This window comes from Tachysurus vachellii, chromosome 19, assembly GCF_030014155.1.
Source record: "Tachysurus vachellii isolate PV-2020 chromosome 19, HZAU_Pvac_v1, whole genome shotgun sequence".
Classification (NCBI taxonomy): domain Eukaryota; kingdom Metazoa; phylum Chordata; class Actinopteri; order Siluriformes; family Bagridae; genus Tachysurus; species Tachysurus vachellii.
In genome coordinates this window covers 11,166,145-11,180,850 of record NC_083478.1, presented here as the reverse complement: position 1 = coordinate 11,180,850, position 14,706 = coordinate 11,166,145, and the positions used below count along the sequence as shown (strand labels likewise).

General features: G+C 37.2%; 1 protein-coding gene, 1 long non-coding RNA gene and 1 other non-coding gene across 3 annotated transcripts; 2 read left to right on the top strand and 1 right to left on the bottom strand.

Annotated features, from left to right (window-relative positions):
* Positions 1–2,726: 2,726 nt before the first annotated feature.
* On the top strand, positions 2,727–8,704 carry LOC132862086 (uncharacterized). Its single transcript, XR_009649992.1, has 4 exons — positions 2,727–2,965; positions 6,120–6,217; positions 6,644–6,751; positions 7,599–8,704. It is a non-coding gene; the product is annotated as an uncharacterized LOC132862086 (long non-coding RNA).
* Positions 8,705–8,808: 104 nt separating this feature from the next.
* Positions 8,809–10,773, bottom strand: ppdpfb (pancreatic progenitor cell differentiation and proliferation factor b). The gene is made up of 5 exons (XM_060893933.1): positions 10,616–10,773; positions 9,765–9,855; positions 9,580–9,657; positions 9,259–9,352; positions 8,809–9,173 (listed from the first exon to the last, which is right to left on the bottom strand). Exons 2-5 carry the CDS (start codon positions 9,817–9,819, stop codon positions 9,056–9,058), a joined length of 345 nt encoding a protein of 114 aa, XP_060749916.1. The 5' UTR covers positions 9,820–9,855; positions 10,616–10,773; the 3' UTR covers positions 8,809–9,055.
* Positions 10,774–11,056: 283 nt separating this feature from the next.
* trnae-cuc (transfer RNA glutamic acid (anticodon CUC)) lies at positions 11,057–11,128 on the top strand. Its single transcript has one exon. It is a non-coding gene; the product is annotated as a tRNA-Glu (tRNA).
* The last annotated feature ends 3,578 nt before the right edge of the window (positions 11,129–14,706 follow it).

The following is a 14,706-nucleotide window of genomic DNA, read 5'->3' as shown; positions in this document are numbered from 1 at the left end:
GAAATGTTTTTTCATGGATGATGAGTCAGAAGAACTCTAACAAAAGATTATATTACATGGTGACTATTGCTTTGGACCCAAACCACACCAGATTATAATTTAATTTGTCCCTCATCTGTATGTCTTGGCAATGAATATGTTAAAGGTACTTGGTTGATACCAGAACAGAAATAATATATAATAAATATTAGATTTTAAAGTAAGAGATTTTAAAGTTTTCTGTAAAGTCTCTTCATGCTGAAAATTTGCATTTCACTTTATGTTTTTTATACCCACTTTAGTGCACCAAAATGTCATTGCTTGCAGGTTCGGAGTGTGTTCATGATCATGCAGAGCTTGTGTGATGAAGTATAAAGAACAGTGCTGACATATGTTGAAATTGACCAGCTCAGGTTCAAACCCAGGGTAAAGCCCTCTCTGCCAAGGGCCGATAAATCAGGTATTTTAAGGGCATGTGAACATTGATAAAAAAAAAAAAAAAAAACATCAGTTTTATTTGTCTGAGTGTCTACATGTTTGCCTAACCTTTATTTAGGTGTGTTCTCTTATGCCATGTTGGTTCCTGTTGAGCACAAATGTTTGTGTAGTTGATGCAGTTTGTGTAGTTTCAATGTGTAAAGAGTTATTATATGTAAACATCATGCTGATTTTATCACTAGTGTTTGTCACCCTGAACAAAATGTTTTGATATTATTCTGTGTCTATTTCTCTATTGTATCGGAATGCCTTGTGTGAGAGAGGCTGTGTGTTTAGTTGTCGACCTCTCTGCATCTGTTTGTCATTTGATTTAAATTTTTTATTGTTGTTTTTTTAAATTATTTTTATTTATTTTTTAAGCCAAAATAATATTTAAAAATATGCAGAACATGCAAAAAAAGAGAAGGTTTTGCAGACACTTCCTGAAACTTGCACAAGCAAAGTTTCTTGCTGATGTTTTCTTCTGCTGGTCTTTATGTGAGAATTCAGTGTAAAATTATAAAGGAAATATGGTTTCTATGATCAGATGTCATCTTTCTATGGATGAAAGGTTATTAGAATAAATATATGAACATGGTTGTTATCAGTCAGCTATGAAGTCATGAGAAGGTGATCAAGATGAAGTAAAAAAGTATTATCATTTCAGATCATGCCAGATATTTTTCTATCTTTAATGTGATAAAGCAACCAAAAAACTTAATTGGAAAAAACAGAGTAAGCAAAAATAAAAAATAAAAACACCTACAATAAACTAGTTGTACAAGTGTGCATAAACTTTTATAATAGGATGTAGTGTGCTTAGAATTATCCACATTAATAATATCCTCTTCAATCGGCTCTTCCTTTGTCATCAGTAAAGAGATCCTGTATATGATCCCTCAGAAAGCTGATGAAACGAAAATAGGAAAACGTCAAGGAGGTTTTATTTAAAATGTTTTATGGTCTGATGAGTCCATGGTTGAACTTATTGTCTATAATTTTGAAATATATTTCTGACAAAAACAAAAACAAAAACAAGGCAGCTTATGAATCAAAGAACACCACATCCACAGTGAAGCATGGTGATGGCAGCATTATGTTATCTTAAGCTGGGACTGGGGCTCTAATAAAGGTAGAAGGAATTCAATTCAAATAATTGTTGCCAAACAGTTATACAGGAATATACATATTCTGAAATAAATGCCAGAGGTGATGATGGCAAAAAACCTCCCTGAGACTGGAATTATGAATAGCACCAGATGTGATTGTATTTTGACACAAACCCTGCAGGCCTCTGTTGAACAACTGAAGATGAAACCTTCCAGCATGATAACAACCTAAAGCACAAATCATGTAAATCATGTATTTTATTTGCTCATTAACTAAATGCTGGTGAATGAATTGTATAAATTGTGCTGTACAAATGTACAGGAGTGATCAAAAGTACACCAGAAAAAGCCTGAGCAGTGTTGCTAGTTGCTGGATGTGTTTAGCTAAGCTACCAGATATTTTAGAAGACATTTCTTTCTGTGATGATTAAAGTGATACAGTACAAGGTGAAATAAGGTGATACAAAGGTGAACAAATGTAGTCACCTGATTTGACTTGAGCTCATTACTACAGTTAGTGAGTGTGATGTAGCTGTGAGATTACTACAACTTCAGCTGTAAGGTGTCAGAGTTCTTGTGATTAGCATATCACAGATAATTAGAACCCTGTTTCAAGCAATGCTCTCTTTGCCCTGTGTGTCTTTTTTTCCTGGATGATGTCAGCTTTTATTATGTAGCAGATTAAGGTCACAGCACTCTGGGGGCTTGCCAGGAAATTCAGAGTCTCAGAAGGCTTCTGTCATTTAAAGTCCTGTAACCTTCAGCAACTTTGCACATGAATTGATTATTCAGTAAGCTGTGAATAAGCTTTACTACTGGACCAAAGTCTAAAAAAAGCAAATCTATCATCTGATAACTTGTCACCAGACAGACATGCTGATTAAGTGGCAAATTTATATCCCCTCAATCCTCTATGTCTGCTGTTCTTGATTTCTTAATATGAACTTCTGCTTTATAATATGACTTTGACTCAGCACTATTTCACATTGATGCACACTTCACTAATCAGGAGGAAGCAGACATCTCTCTTAGGACACACACTTCCACTGATAGGAAGGGAGGGGCGCAAAATATTACAAGTTTGTCTTTTTTAACATTTCAAACTTAACTTAAAACAGGAACATTAGTTCTTAGGCCTTGATCATGCCACCCCCAAAGTTTGAGACAATGTCAAGCAAGCAAATAGGGGCGGCCTCAGTTCCTCAACCAATCGCTCAGCAGTGCTGGGGTGTCTGGCATCTGGAGGATTCCTGAGGTGAAGGGGTCTATATAAAGATCCTGGTGACTTGTCATGTTGGTTCATTTCCCTGCAGTAGCATCTATGCTTCATAATATGCAGGAAGCAGTCAACCTACTTAACAGGGATTGTTGACTCCAAGGAAAGGCTACATGCAAAAAAGGTATGACTATCTATCTATCTATCTATCAATCTATCTATCTATCTATCTATCTATCTATCTATCTATCTATCTATCTATCTATCTATCTATCTAATAGTTTGTCAAAATTGTATGTGTGGTTCATAAAAAACATCACAGCATAAAGGGCTTCAGGTTTTTCTCAATATGTAAAAAATCTTTTTTTATCAGATCATAGACCATGAACAAGACTAAAGCTGTCTCTACACTTTTTGTTAGCATTTCACCGTTGCTCCTTCAAGCAATAAAATACATTAATATAAGACATTTTTACTTATGTCTCAAATATCCTGTAAGGTTAATTCCCTCTTTAGTGCACTTTAGGTTGGATTGTGATGGCTTAGTGATAATTGTAACAATAAAACCATGTCCCAAGCCAAAAGCTACATTCTCAGTATTTACATGTCCAAAAAAAAGAAAGATATTACACAATATTAGGTCTTACACCAGTATTGACTGACAGCATTTCCAAATCATCTGAAATTTACCATTGATAAAAGGTTATTTTTATACCTTACATGGTTCTTCCAACCTTCCACACTTTTTGCACAAAAAGTCCACGCTTTATTCCACATAGTTGCAAAAAAAATCCAAGAGCAACGTCATCTAATATTGTCTGTTGTTTCACCGTGAGATGTTAGCAGCGTCTCCTACAGAAGATGTTTTAAACAACACAAGGATGCACAACAAGTGATAAATTCCTGAACTTGTGATTGTAGAGCTGATGTTTAGAAATTGTCATGTATCACATGCTGAGTGGTTGATACAACAGCACCAATAAAATTATTTCACCATGTGAACTAAGCTGGAGATAACAATCTTTATTTTGTTTTTGTAAGTACACTGTACAGCCATTTGCTGTTTTACTGTGTCCAAACTACAGTATACGACATTTTATGTACAACAGCACTGCTGGGAAATTTAAATACCTCAGTGTGGCTGTTGGTTTGAGAATCATCTACAAGTTAAAAATATTGGGTTAAACACCCCAGCAGCACTGCCTGCTGCACCTGATACACTCATACCAGCCCAATACACACCACCATGTTAGTGTCAGAGATGAGCTACGAATGCTACACCATGCTTTCACCCTTACTAAAGGGTAGAGGAGGGCTCACAAACTGTAAAAAAAAAATAACTCTATGTTTTCAAAAGCCTTTAACTGGCACTTACATTTTACTCAAGCAAATTATATTGTACATTCTTCAGAGGTAGGACTATATGATCTCTCTGGTTATATTTAGAAGTTTAGCCTGAAGAACTCCATAGGTCAAGTGGATCACACAGTGAGTGGGCTAAATGCTAAAACAAGTAACCAATTATCTTAGTTAACTGTCTAAAAGCAAGCATGGTGGTATAATGAATGAATAACACAGTAGAAGAAAAAGAAACATCCTGCTGGAGAAACATGTGGAGATTATTATGAACAGATCATAAACAGACAGGGTTATCAGTTCTTTCCTGTCAGAGAGAAGTCACTGCTCTGAGAAAACATGTAAAATGAGTTACAGGAGTAAGAGCAACAAAAGCACCTGAAGCTTACTGATGAGGGTAAAAAAGTGTGTCATTACTGTTAAACCTACTCAATTGAAGTCAAATGCATTCTCCCTGAGCAGGTGTCCTTTGGAGATGTGACACAACATCCACAACATCACAGAACAATACCCAGTATGCATTTTAATGTTTAAACACAAACAAAGCACTTTGTTGAGTAGATAGATCAAGTCTTACTATAATGTGGTGAAAACAATGTTCTTTGAGGTCATCTGACATAAAGGTATCATTAAGAATAACCACAATGCTCTGAACAAGATCTTTTTTTATTTGCAGTAATAACGTGAAAGGTTCTTAATAGAAGAGGGTCTCATAATGGACTAGTTTTGCTTATGTAACTTTAAAATTACCTAAATAAATGTAAATAATCTAAAATGAAAAAGTTTTCCATCAACATTTCATCAATATTATCATTCATTTTCACTAATCACTCTATCCTATACAAACATCACACACACAAACACACACACAGACACACAAACACACACACATCACACACGCTCTCTCTCTCTCTCTCTCTCTCTCTCTCTCTCTCTCTCTCTCTCTCTCTCTCTCTCTCTCTCTCTCTCTCTCTCTCTCTCTCTCTCTCTCTCTCTCTAGTATCAATCGATCTCATTCATACATAGACAATATGCCAGTCTGCATGCTTCTGGGATGTAAGAAGAAACCAGAAAGCCAGGAGGAAACCCACAAAAAAACACAGAGTTCATGTGACAATAAACCAAGTTCAGGATCAAAGCAGAAACAGAGGAGATTTCATTAATATTTTTAGAATAAAGATGATAAGTTTATTTGGTTTTGAGCTTTTAAGATATATAAAAATTGTTCAATTCAAATGAGAAATCAAATAAACTATATATAATAACTATACAAACCCAATAATAATCAGTGTGAAAGCAAACAAAATGTGTTCATGGAAACCACATTCAAAACTAGAAACTCCCCTTTTGTTTTGGATGAACTGTGTATTATTCCCTGTTTAACTGTGCTGCAACTGGTGGGAGGGGAACGAGCTTCAGCTGCCCTTTGACACACTTATGATAAGAATCTAGAATCAACGGGTTTATTTTATATGTCAACAATAATTCTTTTTTTAGCATTGCCTGGGTTTGGGTTTCTGTGTAGTGGAACTTGTCCTTTGTGCACTTTGCCAGGGATAAACATTGGGTTAAAATATTCCCTTTTCTGTGTAGATGATCTCATTTCTACATGTTTGCACCGGTTCAGTTGTAAGACAGTCCACCCATTTTCTTGATAATAATAATAATAATAATAATAATAATAATAATAATAATAATAATAATAATAATAATAATAATAATAGTTAATGCTTTCTCGGTCCAATGTTTTGATGCTTTTACAGAAAAATGTCTACTGCTGCATTGACAGTTATACTGTGGACACAGATGTGTTGAAATTTTTGTTAGATCATTTTCTTAAGTTCAGTTAAGTGAGGAAAGTTTTCACTCAAGCGTAATTAGGACAAACTACTTTTACTTTTAACTGAGGAAAGATAAAAGTCGTTCTTCTACTGGAAAAACATTGCACAATTTTTTTCCTTCTTTCTCTTATGTTCCAAAAGGTGATTTTGGTCTTTCCAAATTTTGTACAACTATACTGAGACCATGAGCAGTGTGAACTCTGCTGCTTGTCTGCTGGCAAGGAATCACTTTTACCAGAGTAAGTGCAGTGCTATTTTTAACCTATGTTTGGCTAGAGGCATGGTTGCCTTGTTTGACTTGTATCCCTCCATAGCTAGGATTAAAACCTTTCCCAATTAAAGCGAACATTAACTTTGCCAACTTAAATAATGTCAAGGCAATGAATTTCAATCTATTAAAATAGTCATACTGCATAACAGATAATCTGGCAACCCATAATAGAATAAGGTTTTCCTCAAGCTGCACTTTTGCCTGGCTGCCATTCCAAGACAAACAGTACATAGTGTTCTGTTTGCATGTATCTCATGTAGAATTGAAGTTAGATGCAGTGAAATAATAAACTGAACAAGATCTGGCATGGATTTTGCAAAAAGCATGTTGACATGGAGTGAAATGTAATGAACTAACACTGCATACTGACTTATGTTTATGTTTTTGCCCAAAGATATCAGTCCTACCAACAAATTACAGCCTGCGTACACGTTCCCTGGTAGTCTGTCACAAGCAAGACAAAGGCAAGAGACTGTCTGGAAAACTGCCTCCTCACACCGAGGTACAGTAAACACAAGGCATGAATCCTGGGTGTTAGATTTAAACAGACATCTGTCATCTGTATCGTCAAAGCAAATAATAAATAAATAAATATGTAAAATGAAAATATCTTGAATATAGTTGAATATGCACAAACCCATTATGGGCATACCATGTTGCTTCTTTTAAAAATACATAGAAACACTTGATCTAAGTGTGTGCATAGTGGCACATCATAGCTTCAAAGTTACTGGTGTTATCCCGGCTTTGTCAATGTTCTCCCGTGCAAGTAGGCAGATTGGTTTCAATTGACCCACAGTGTGACTGTGCATACGTGTATATATACACACAGTATCCTGTGATGGCAGCAGAAGCAGCATCCTTTACTTGTCACAAATACATTATGGCACAGTGAAATTATTTCTGCACATTTCTCAATTTGGGTTGAGCAGAGAGGGTAAAGGGCCTTGCTCAAGGGCCCAACATTGGCAGCTTGGCAGTGCTGGGTGATCAACAACCCAGAGCCTAAACTACTTGAGTCACTATTTCCACCACCTGGAGTCACATGTTGTGAGTGAAAATCCCAGACAATCAGCAGTTTCTGAAATGCTCAGACCAGCTCATCTGGCAAACACCCACGCTACAGTTAAAATCAATGGGATCACGTTATTTTGAGCACGTTTGATGTGAACATTAAATGAAGCTCCTGAGCTTTGCCTGCATGATTTTCTGTCATGTGACTGGATGGTTAGATAACTACCTGAATAAAATGATGGGAAATATTAGATCAATTCACCTATAGTCCAGATTGTTTCCCACTTTTTTGCAGTAATTTCTATGATGGAACTTTGTGCTTTCTATCTCTGCAGGTTTTTCAGAACAGGAGCAAAGACGATGGGTATTAAGTTTGGTTTGGAAAACTCCATTATCCAGACTCAGCTCATCCAAAAGGATAAAATCTGATGATCATGTGATCAAATAAAACATCTGAACAAGAACTTGCCTAGAGACGACACGTAACATTCCCAGAGCCAAATCATTTCCTTTTCCCTTTTGAAACCATACATGTTGGGTTTAAAGACTAGGTTTAAAGACCTGCTGATCTCCCTGTTTCCTAGCAGCTCTTTCCATGTGGAAATATTACACCATTTCACTTATCCAGGATGATACAATAATGTTAAATAGTTCTGCAGAAAAAAAAGAATGGACCTGCAGTTGTTTTGTGGCATGATGCATTCCCCTAATAATTTCCCCCAACATGCTAAAGAACATCTCTTGTCTTCTCCTTAACCCTTATTGTAGGGATTCCTCAGTGTCCAGTCAGAGCTTTGTCTGCTCTCACTCACAGACCTGTTGCCAAGCACAGCAGAAGAGGGACTGAAAGAAAAGGATAGAGTCAGCGCACTAGACAAAGCCCTTTCCATGAACACCAAAATCACAGAGCTCAGTGACCCAGAAAATACGCACACATTAGAGATAAGAAAAAAAACAAAAAACGTTTTGGGAGCCATGTTCAATACCCTATAAATGGATAAATGGTGAGGTAGAGTTCCAGCTGTAAAAGCTTTATGTGAAATGAACTCAGACCTTTTCCATGTCATAATTATATCACAGTGAGGATCAGCATTTGTGGACTTCCTGCTCATTCAATTGAATCACCCTTTAGACTTGTTTGCTTTTCCAAAAGCTTCACTCCCGTTTGTGCCGAGCGTGCAATGTGATTGGAAAGCAAGTTTCCACAATGGAATGTACACAGAAGACCCTCAAGCTGAATTAACAAGTTACGTAACTTCTCCAGACCAGCTCTACAAGCATGGCAAGAAAAAAGGATGACTGTCCTTCAGACTCTAAAGCAACATGTTGAAGGGTTATTACTAAGTTTACTGGAATGATATGTGAAAAACAGTTAACAAGCCAGAATAGGCTTATACTTCAGGAATAAACGAATAATAAACATGATACAAGTATTACTGCATTGTTGCACGTGTACCATAGTATTTAATAAACAAGAAACCTTTGTAGACATTCAACAAGTGTACACATTCAACACTCATAATAGGCAAGAAAATTCACTAAACGTTTTGGCTACTTCAATTTTTTATTGTTTCTGTGAACACGGTGACAGTGAAAAGTAGTAACAAAAACAGTGTCACAGATGTGTAAAAACATACAAAACACATATTTAATACCTTCATTTTAATTGTAAGCCTAACAAAATAATGGTTATGAAAAACTAAATAGCAACTATTCTACACATAAAATAAAATAACCAAAATCAAAATAGGGGCCATTTCCCGTCCCCTAGCGTTGGTCCCCCAAGCTGGATTTAGGAATGGGAACTCCCCACCTCCGACTTCCCAGCATCACTACTCTCGCTGGCCTGCCTCTTCACCATATCCCGAGCAATACACATCACATGCCCATCGGTCACGCTCAGCCCTGAACTGCACAGGAAACAAAGCAGAGACTGTGAAGACAAAATCATTTCACAAGATTTACAAAACTCTTTTACAAAAGTTTTTGACTCACTTCTGCTGAGCCTCTTCAGCCAAGGAGCCCATACCCGGCTGCTTCCCAAAGAAGAAGCTCGACCACCAGTGACCAGAGTCTTGCTTGGGCAGGCCTGGAAAATTGTTCAAATCATTAAATGTGTTGGTGTACTGAAACTCGCAAAACCTGAAAAACTATCACATCCTGCCTAACGACCGCATTAGTGAATCCAATGTGTCAATTTCACAACATTACAAAACAAACCTCCAAGCAGTGTATTGATCAGATCTCTACGCTTCCAAATAGCTATGATATGTCTGAAGGCTCTGAAAATGATCAGTGAGCTGATGAAACACACACCTGGGTGATGAGGAATAACCTCCCCAACATATTCCGAGCTGCCACACGAGCTGCTACTTGATGTAGAGCCAAGGCGCCCTGAGAACAGACAGATGCACTCATGAACAGAATGTTCTCAAAATTACCTCCCAGTCAACTGTAAGCAAGTTTACACGTAGATCAGTGCTTTATGTTAGGGTTCTTACTCCGGTAATAGTCATGGGTGGCTACAAGAGATCCGCCAGCTGGGATTGCTGCCATGCTTCACACTTGCTCACACGTGCCTTAGATGGTAACCTAAAAACAGTTAAATGAATAAGGATAATATACACAAGAAACCCCCTAACCAACAGCTGGATACAACTCTCTACATGCAAACACTGTAAACAGAGGTATTTAAATGACATCACACAATACGAAGACTTTTTGACGGTCGCGATACTTAGCTTTTATTTTTATATATTTTTTCTATTAAACCAAACATTGTATTGAAGCCTGGTCCTGAACTGAGCTGGTCAGATTCGTAAAACAACTGTTTAGCTTTATTTCTACTGAACATACTCAAAACACTGTCCGGTTTTCACATTATCTCTTTTTCATATATATAAAACTGAGTAATTGAGGGTTACGTTCCTTTGCTCAGGGGCCCAATACGGGCAGCTTGGTGGACCTGGGATCGAACTCACAACCTTCTGATTGGTAGCCCAACACCAAAACGTTTTGAGCTACTTTTAATACTACTACCAGCTACTTTTAATAACTCCCTTTAGCTACATTAGAGAGAATAAAATGAGGAAAACATAACAGGGAAATAAACAAAGTGGGCATTTATAATGAAACCGCTTACACTTAAACCAGGTAGTTGTTTCTTTTACAACAATCGTGATCTCTGGTGGGTTATAAGAAGAAAATCCGCTACCCAAGATAGCTAGCATACCGAGAGAAAGAGAGAGGGAGAAAGAAAAACAACAGCGTCTCACGACTCCCACCCTCACAATTCATAGTTGACATCTCTCAGAAAAACAAAAGACATGCTCAAGATTTGATCCAGACTCACCTTCTTGTTTGTGCTGATGTTTTATAGCACTCTATGCAACTCAGTCGGAGGCTTTTGGGGAGAAAACGCTAGGCGACGGGGCCCATTTGAAAAGGTTTGGGTGGCAAAAACCGTCCACGGCCAGTTACAATACCGCAATGCTGTCTGAACTTCAGGTCCGAGCGCCTTTTATACAGCGCAGTGACGTCACTCGACATGTACTCGTCTTTTTTTCCGAAAACTGGCTCAAACCAGACTGGCCGCCTTGTCTGTCTTTGTTTTGGTCCATGGAAGTGAGTCCTGGCTTTTTACTATGACAGTGAATGGCAAATCGAGAATTATTTGCTTATTACTACTGTAATGTATTTAAAATCTTTGCAAAATTATCTTTATAATTAAGAGTATTCAGGCATTGTATTAATAGTATGTATATTCAGTGCTATTGCACTGTGTAATAGCATGTCCCTGGTGGTCTAGTGGTTAGGATTCGGCGCTCTCACCGCCGCGGCCCGGGTTCGATTCCCGGTCAGGGAACAACGTATCTTTTGTGATAAGCCTTAATAGTTAATAACTATTAAGAAAAAAAAATACATGGAATAAATCTGAGACCCTAGAAGTGTAAACTATGTACAGTTGTAATGATCACATTAGAAAACTTAAAGGTATGTAACATTTTATAATTGAATCATTAACAACATATTAATCTATAAGAGTATATATAAGAGTGCTAAAGTTTACTCTCAGAATTCACCTGAAGTTTTAATATTCAAATCATTTATATGTTACATTTAAGATAGGATTATTTTTCTACTCTTTGCTACTGTTGAATATTGATGGGAATGCCAAAGGTTAAGCTCAGTACGTGAACACACATAGTCCCAGTCACTCCTAAAGTCTTATCAGCTACTTTCCAGAAATATAACGGCAATGAAGCACTTCATTCATAACAGGAGTTTGTCAATAGTTAACTAGTTATTTCAGGGTTATTTGGACATTAGGTGAATGATGGTACATTGATAAGGGATATTTCAGAGAAACCAAGCCTAACTTTAGATCAGGGACAAAGTCTAGATGAAAGTTCATCATGTACCATGTGAATTCAGCTTACAGATAAGGTGAGATGAACAGGATATCAAAATAGAAAAAAGCATGTATTGTTTTAAAATGGAATGGTTTACATTTATTTATAAAAACGAGACTTATGTCTAATTCATTATGCATACATTTGTAAACATAATAAGACAAAAAAAATCATTTGGATGATAGAATGAAAATGTTAATTTCACACTTGCAAGAAAAAGACATCAAATTTCTCATAATAATTTCTTTTTGGAAATTCCTCTGTAATATCCTAAATAGGAATGAATTCCTTACCAGGAACTTACAGAGAATTTTTAAGGTTGAAGATCGAGCCTGTTGACTGGCAGCAACAATGGAATGTTGCTGACTGTTGTAGTTTTATTCTTCACAGCTCTCACAAAGTTTCTGTCATCAGCTGGTGTTGTTTTCTTGTTGCTCTGCTTAATGTCTGGTTGTAAATACCCCAGTGGTTTCTTTCTTTTCCAGGACATTTCAGTTTGTTGTACTGGTTATGCCCAGTGCTTATGTAGCCTCACAATGACTTGTTTTTCACCCATTGACAGCTCTCTGCTCTTAATACTGGTTTATCCTTTATGACAACAAATGTGTTTAAAATGCAGGGCTCAAACTAAGAGCAGGAATTCAGTGGTACTAATTGCATAAACAGTCGGTCTAACAGGGCACGCCTGTTCCAATAGTTTTGACCCACTTGAAAAAAGGGTGTTTTAAGTTGTTTCCTGTAAATATCAGAAAATGAAAGACGAGATTCTGATCTATCATCTCATTCATCTATTGATTTGAGTGCATTCAGTGTAAAGCAAAAACAATAGTATTGGCCTTGGTGAGAAACCTGAACTCTTCTTTCTGGTCATCGTGTTTACTGATTTTTGTGCATTGCTTCCACCTAGAGGTCTGAGCATGCATGCAAACACTGCCAGAATGACCACAAATGTCTACATTAGGACTGTTTTGAGCAGAGATGGGGGACTCGAGTCATATGACTTGATCGAGTCAGACTTAAGTCGCAAGTTTGAGACTTGAGACTTGCTTGACAAATATTAAAAAAAAGATTCGACTTGACTTTGACTTGACATTCATGACTTGAGCCTTGACTCGGACTTGAGTTAAATGACTCGAAATAACTTGTTTTTTGTTTTTGTTTTATCTTTTTTGTCTATTTTGTTTTTAAATCTGTTTTTAAACGCACGCAAGAGCGTAATCTAACCACGTGACGCATCAGGCAAGCAGAGGGCGCGCGCGCACTAACTAATAAACCTTAACAGTCGTGACGAAACATGGAAGGCGCTACACCAAAAATAAATAAGTTCAGGTACCGGGATTTTGTGCAAGATGAGAAGAGAAGAACAGAAGTATGTGACCACATCGCTCACATTTGAATGACAAAGTTCTATCAAATTAAATTTTTTGCAAGCGCCATGTAGTGTAAATGGTTGGTCACTGTTCATGTGGAAATGTCAGCTTTTTTGCAATAGCACTTATAATTGGTCTTCACTGTTAGGCTTTGAGTGAAAAGCGTATGGATCGTTTATGGGGATGCACATATATAAAAAACATAAATATAAATATAAAAAACTTCAGAGCTGCAAGCAGATCCATATTCTTTTCTAGCATGCACACGCGCACACATTCAATTTAAAGGGATAGTTCACCCAAAAATAAAAAAAAATCTTTTATGATTTTCTCACCCTCAAGATGTTAGAAACCTGTATAAATTTCTCTACAGAGGAAGATATTTTAAGGAATGTTTATAACTAAACCATTCGTGAGCCCCATTCACTTCCATAGTATTCTTTTTTTTTTCACTATGGAAGTGAATGGGGCTCGTGAACGGTTTGGTTACAAACAGTCCTCAAAATATCTACATGTGGGTTCAGCACACACTCTCACTCATTTTCTACCGCTTATTCGGGTAACTACCTCGGGTCACGGGGAGCCTGTGCCTATCTCAGGCGTCATCGGGCATCAAGGCAGGATACACCCTGGACGGAGTGCCAACCCATCGCAGGGCGCACACTCACACACTACGGACAATTTTCCAGAGATGCCAATGAACCTACCATGCATGTCTTTGGACCGGGGGAGGAAACCGGAGTACCCGGAGGAAACCCCCGAGGCACGGGGAGAACATGCAAACTCCACACACACAAGGCGGAGGCGGGAATAGAACCCACAACCCTGGAGGTGTGAGGCGAACTTTCTAACCATTAAGCCACCCCTTGTGGGTTCAGCAAAACAAAGAAATTTATACAGGTTTGTAACATCATGAGGGCGAGAAAAAGAACTATCCTTTTAATTAATAAATTACACTCACTCCTATCATTCTCTCTCTCTCTCTCTCTCTCTCTCTCTCTCTCTCTCTAATAGTTAATTCACTTCAAGGTTTGTGGGATTCAATAATTTACATTTTTTGATTGACATGATTGATTGTTGTTGTTATTCTGTTGTTAAAAAGGAAGGATCTAATTTAAGGATGTGTTCATGTCCCATTAAAAGGGAATGCCTGCTCAAAAAATGCCATTTGGTTGCATAGAAACCATTGTACTTTTTTATATATACTTTTCCATGGTCTTCTGCCATGTTTGAGGCATATTGAAACTTTTCATGCTTTTATGTTGGCCTTATTTCAGTTACATTTACATCTTATTCTATGTAGTTTTGATTTTTATTCATTTTTAGATTTTTATTGTATTTACAACTCACCTGTATGTGGACACCTTTTAAAAATAAATGCATATAATCATTTTTGTTGCAAATAAAACTCTCATAGTCCATAAATACTGTAGATTTAAGTTTGTTTAATATATACATTTAGTTAAATCATCAAACATCTGTATGACTTGCCAGTGACTTGCTTGACTCAAGCTACGACTTGACTTGCTTGACATAAATCAGTGACTTGACTTGACTCTCACAAAAAATGACTCGGACTTGCTTGAGACTTGAAGGTTAAGACTTGAGACTTACTTGTGACTTGCACATGTGTGACTTACTCCCACCTCTGGTTTTGAGCA

Excerpts from the sequence above, each read along its gene's own strand:
- ppdpfb (XM_060893933.1), bottom strand. The coding sequence starts at position 9,819 with ATGGCAGCAATCCCAGCTGGCGGATCTCTTGTAGCCACCCATGACTAT. Across the intron at positions 9,658-9,764 it reads CACCCATGACTATTACCGGA|GGCGCCTTGGCTCTACATCA; the intron begins GTAAGAACCCTA and ends GTCTGTTCTCAG. Across the intron at positions 9,174-9,258 it reads GCTGAAGAGGCTCAGCAGAA|TTCAGGGCTGAGCGTGACCG; the intron begins GTGAGTCAAAAA and ends TTTCCTGTGCAG.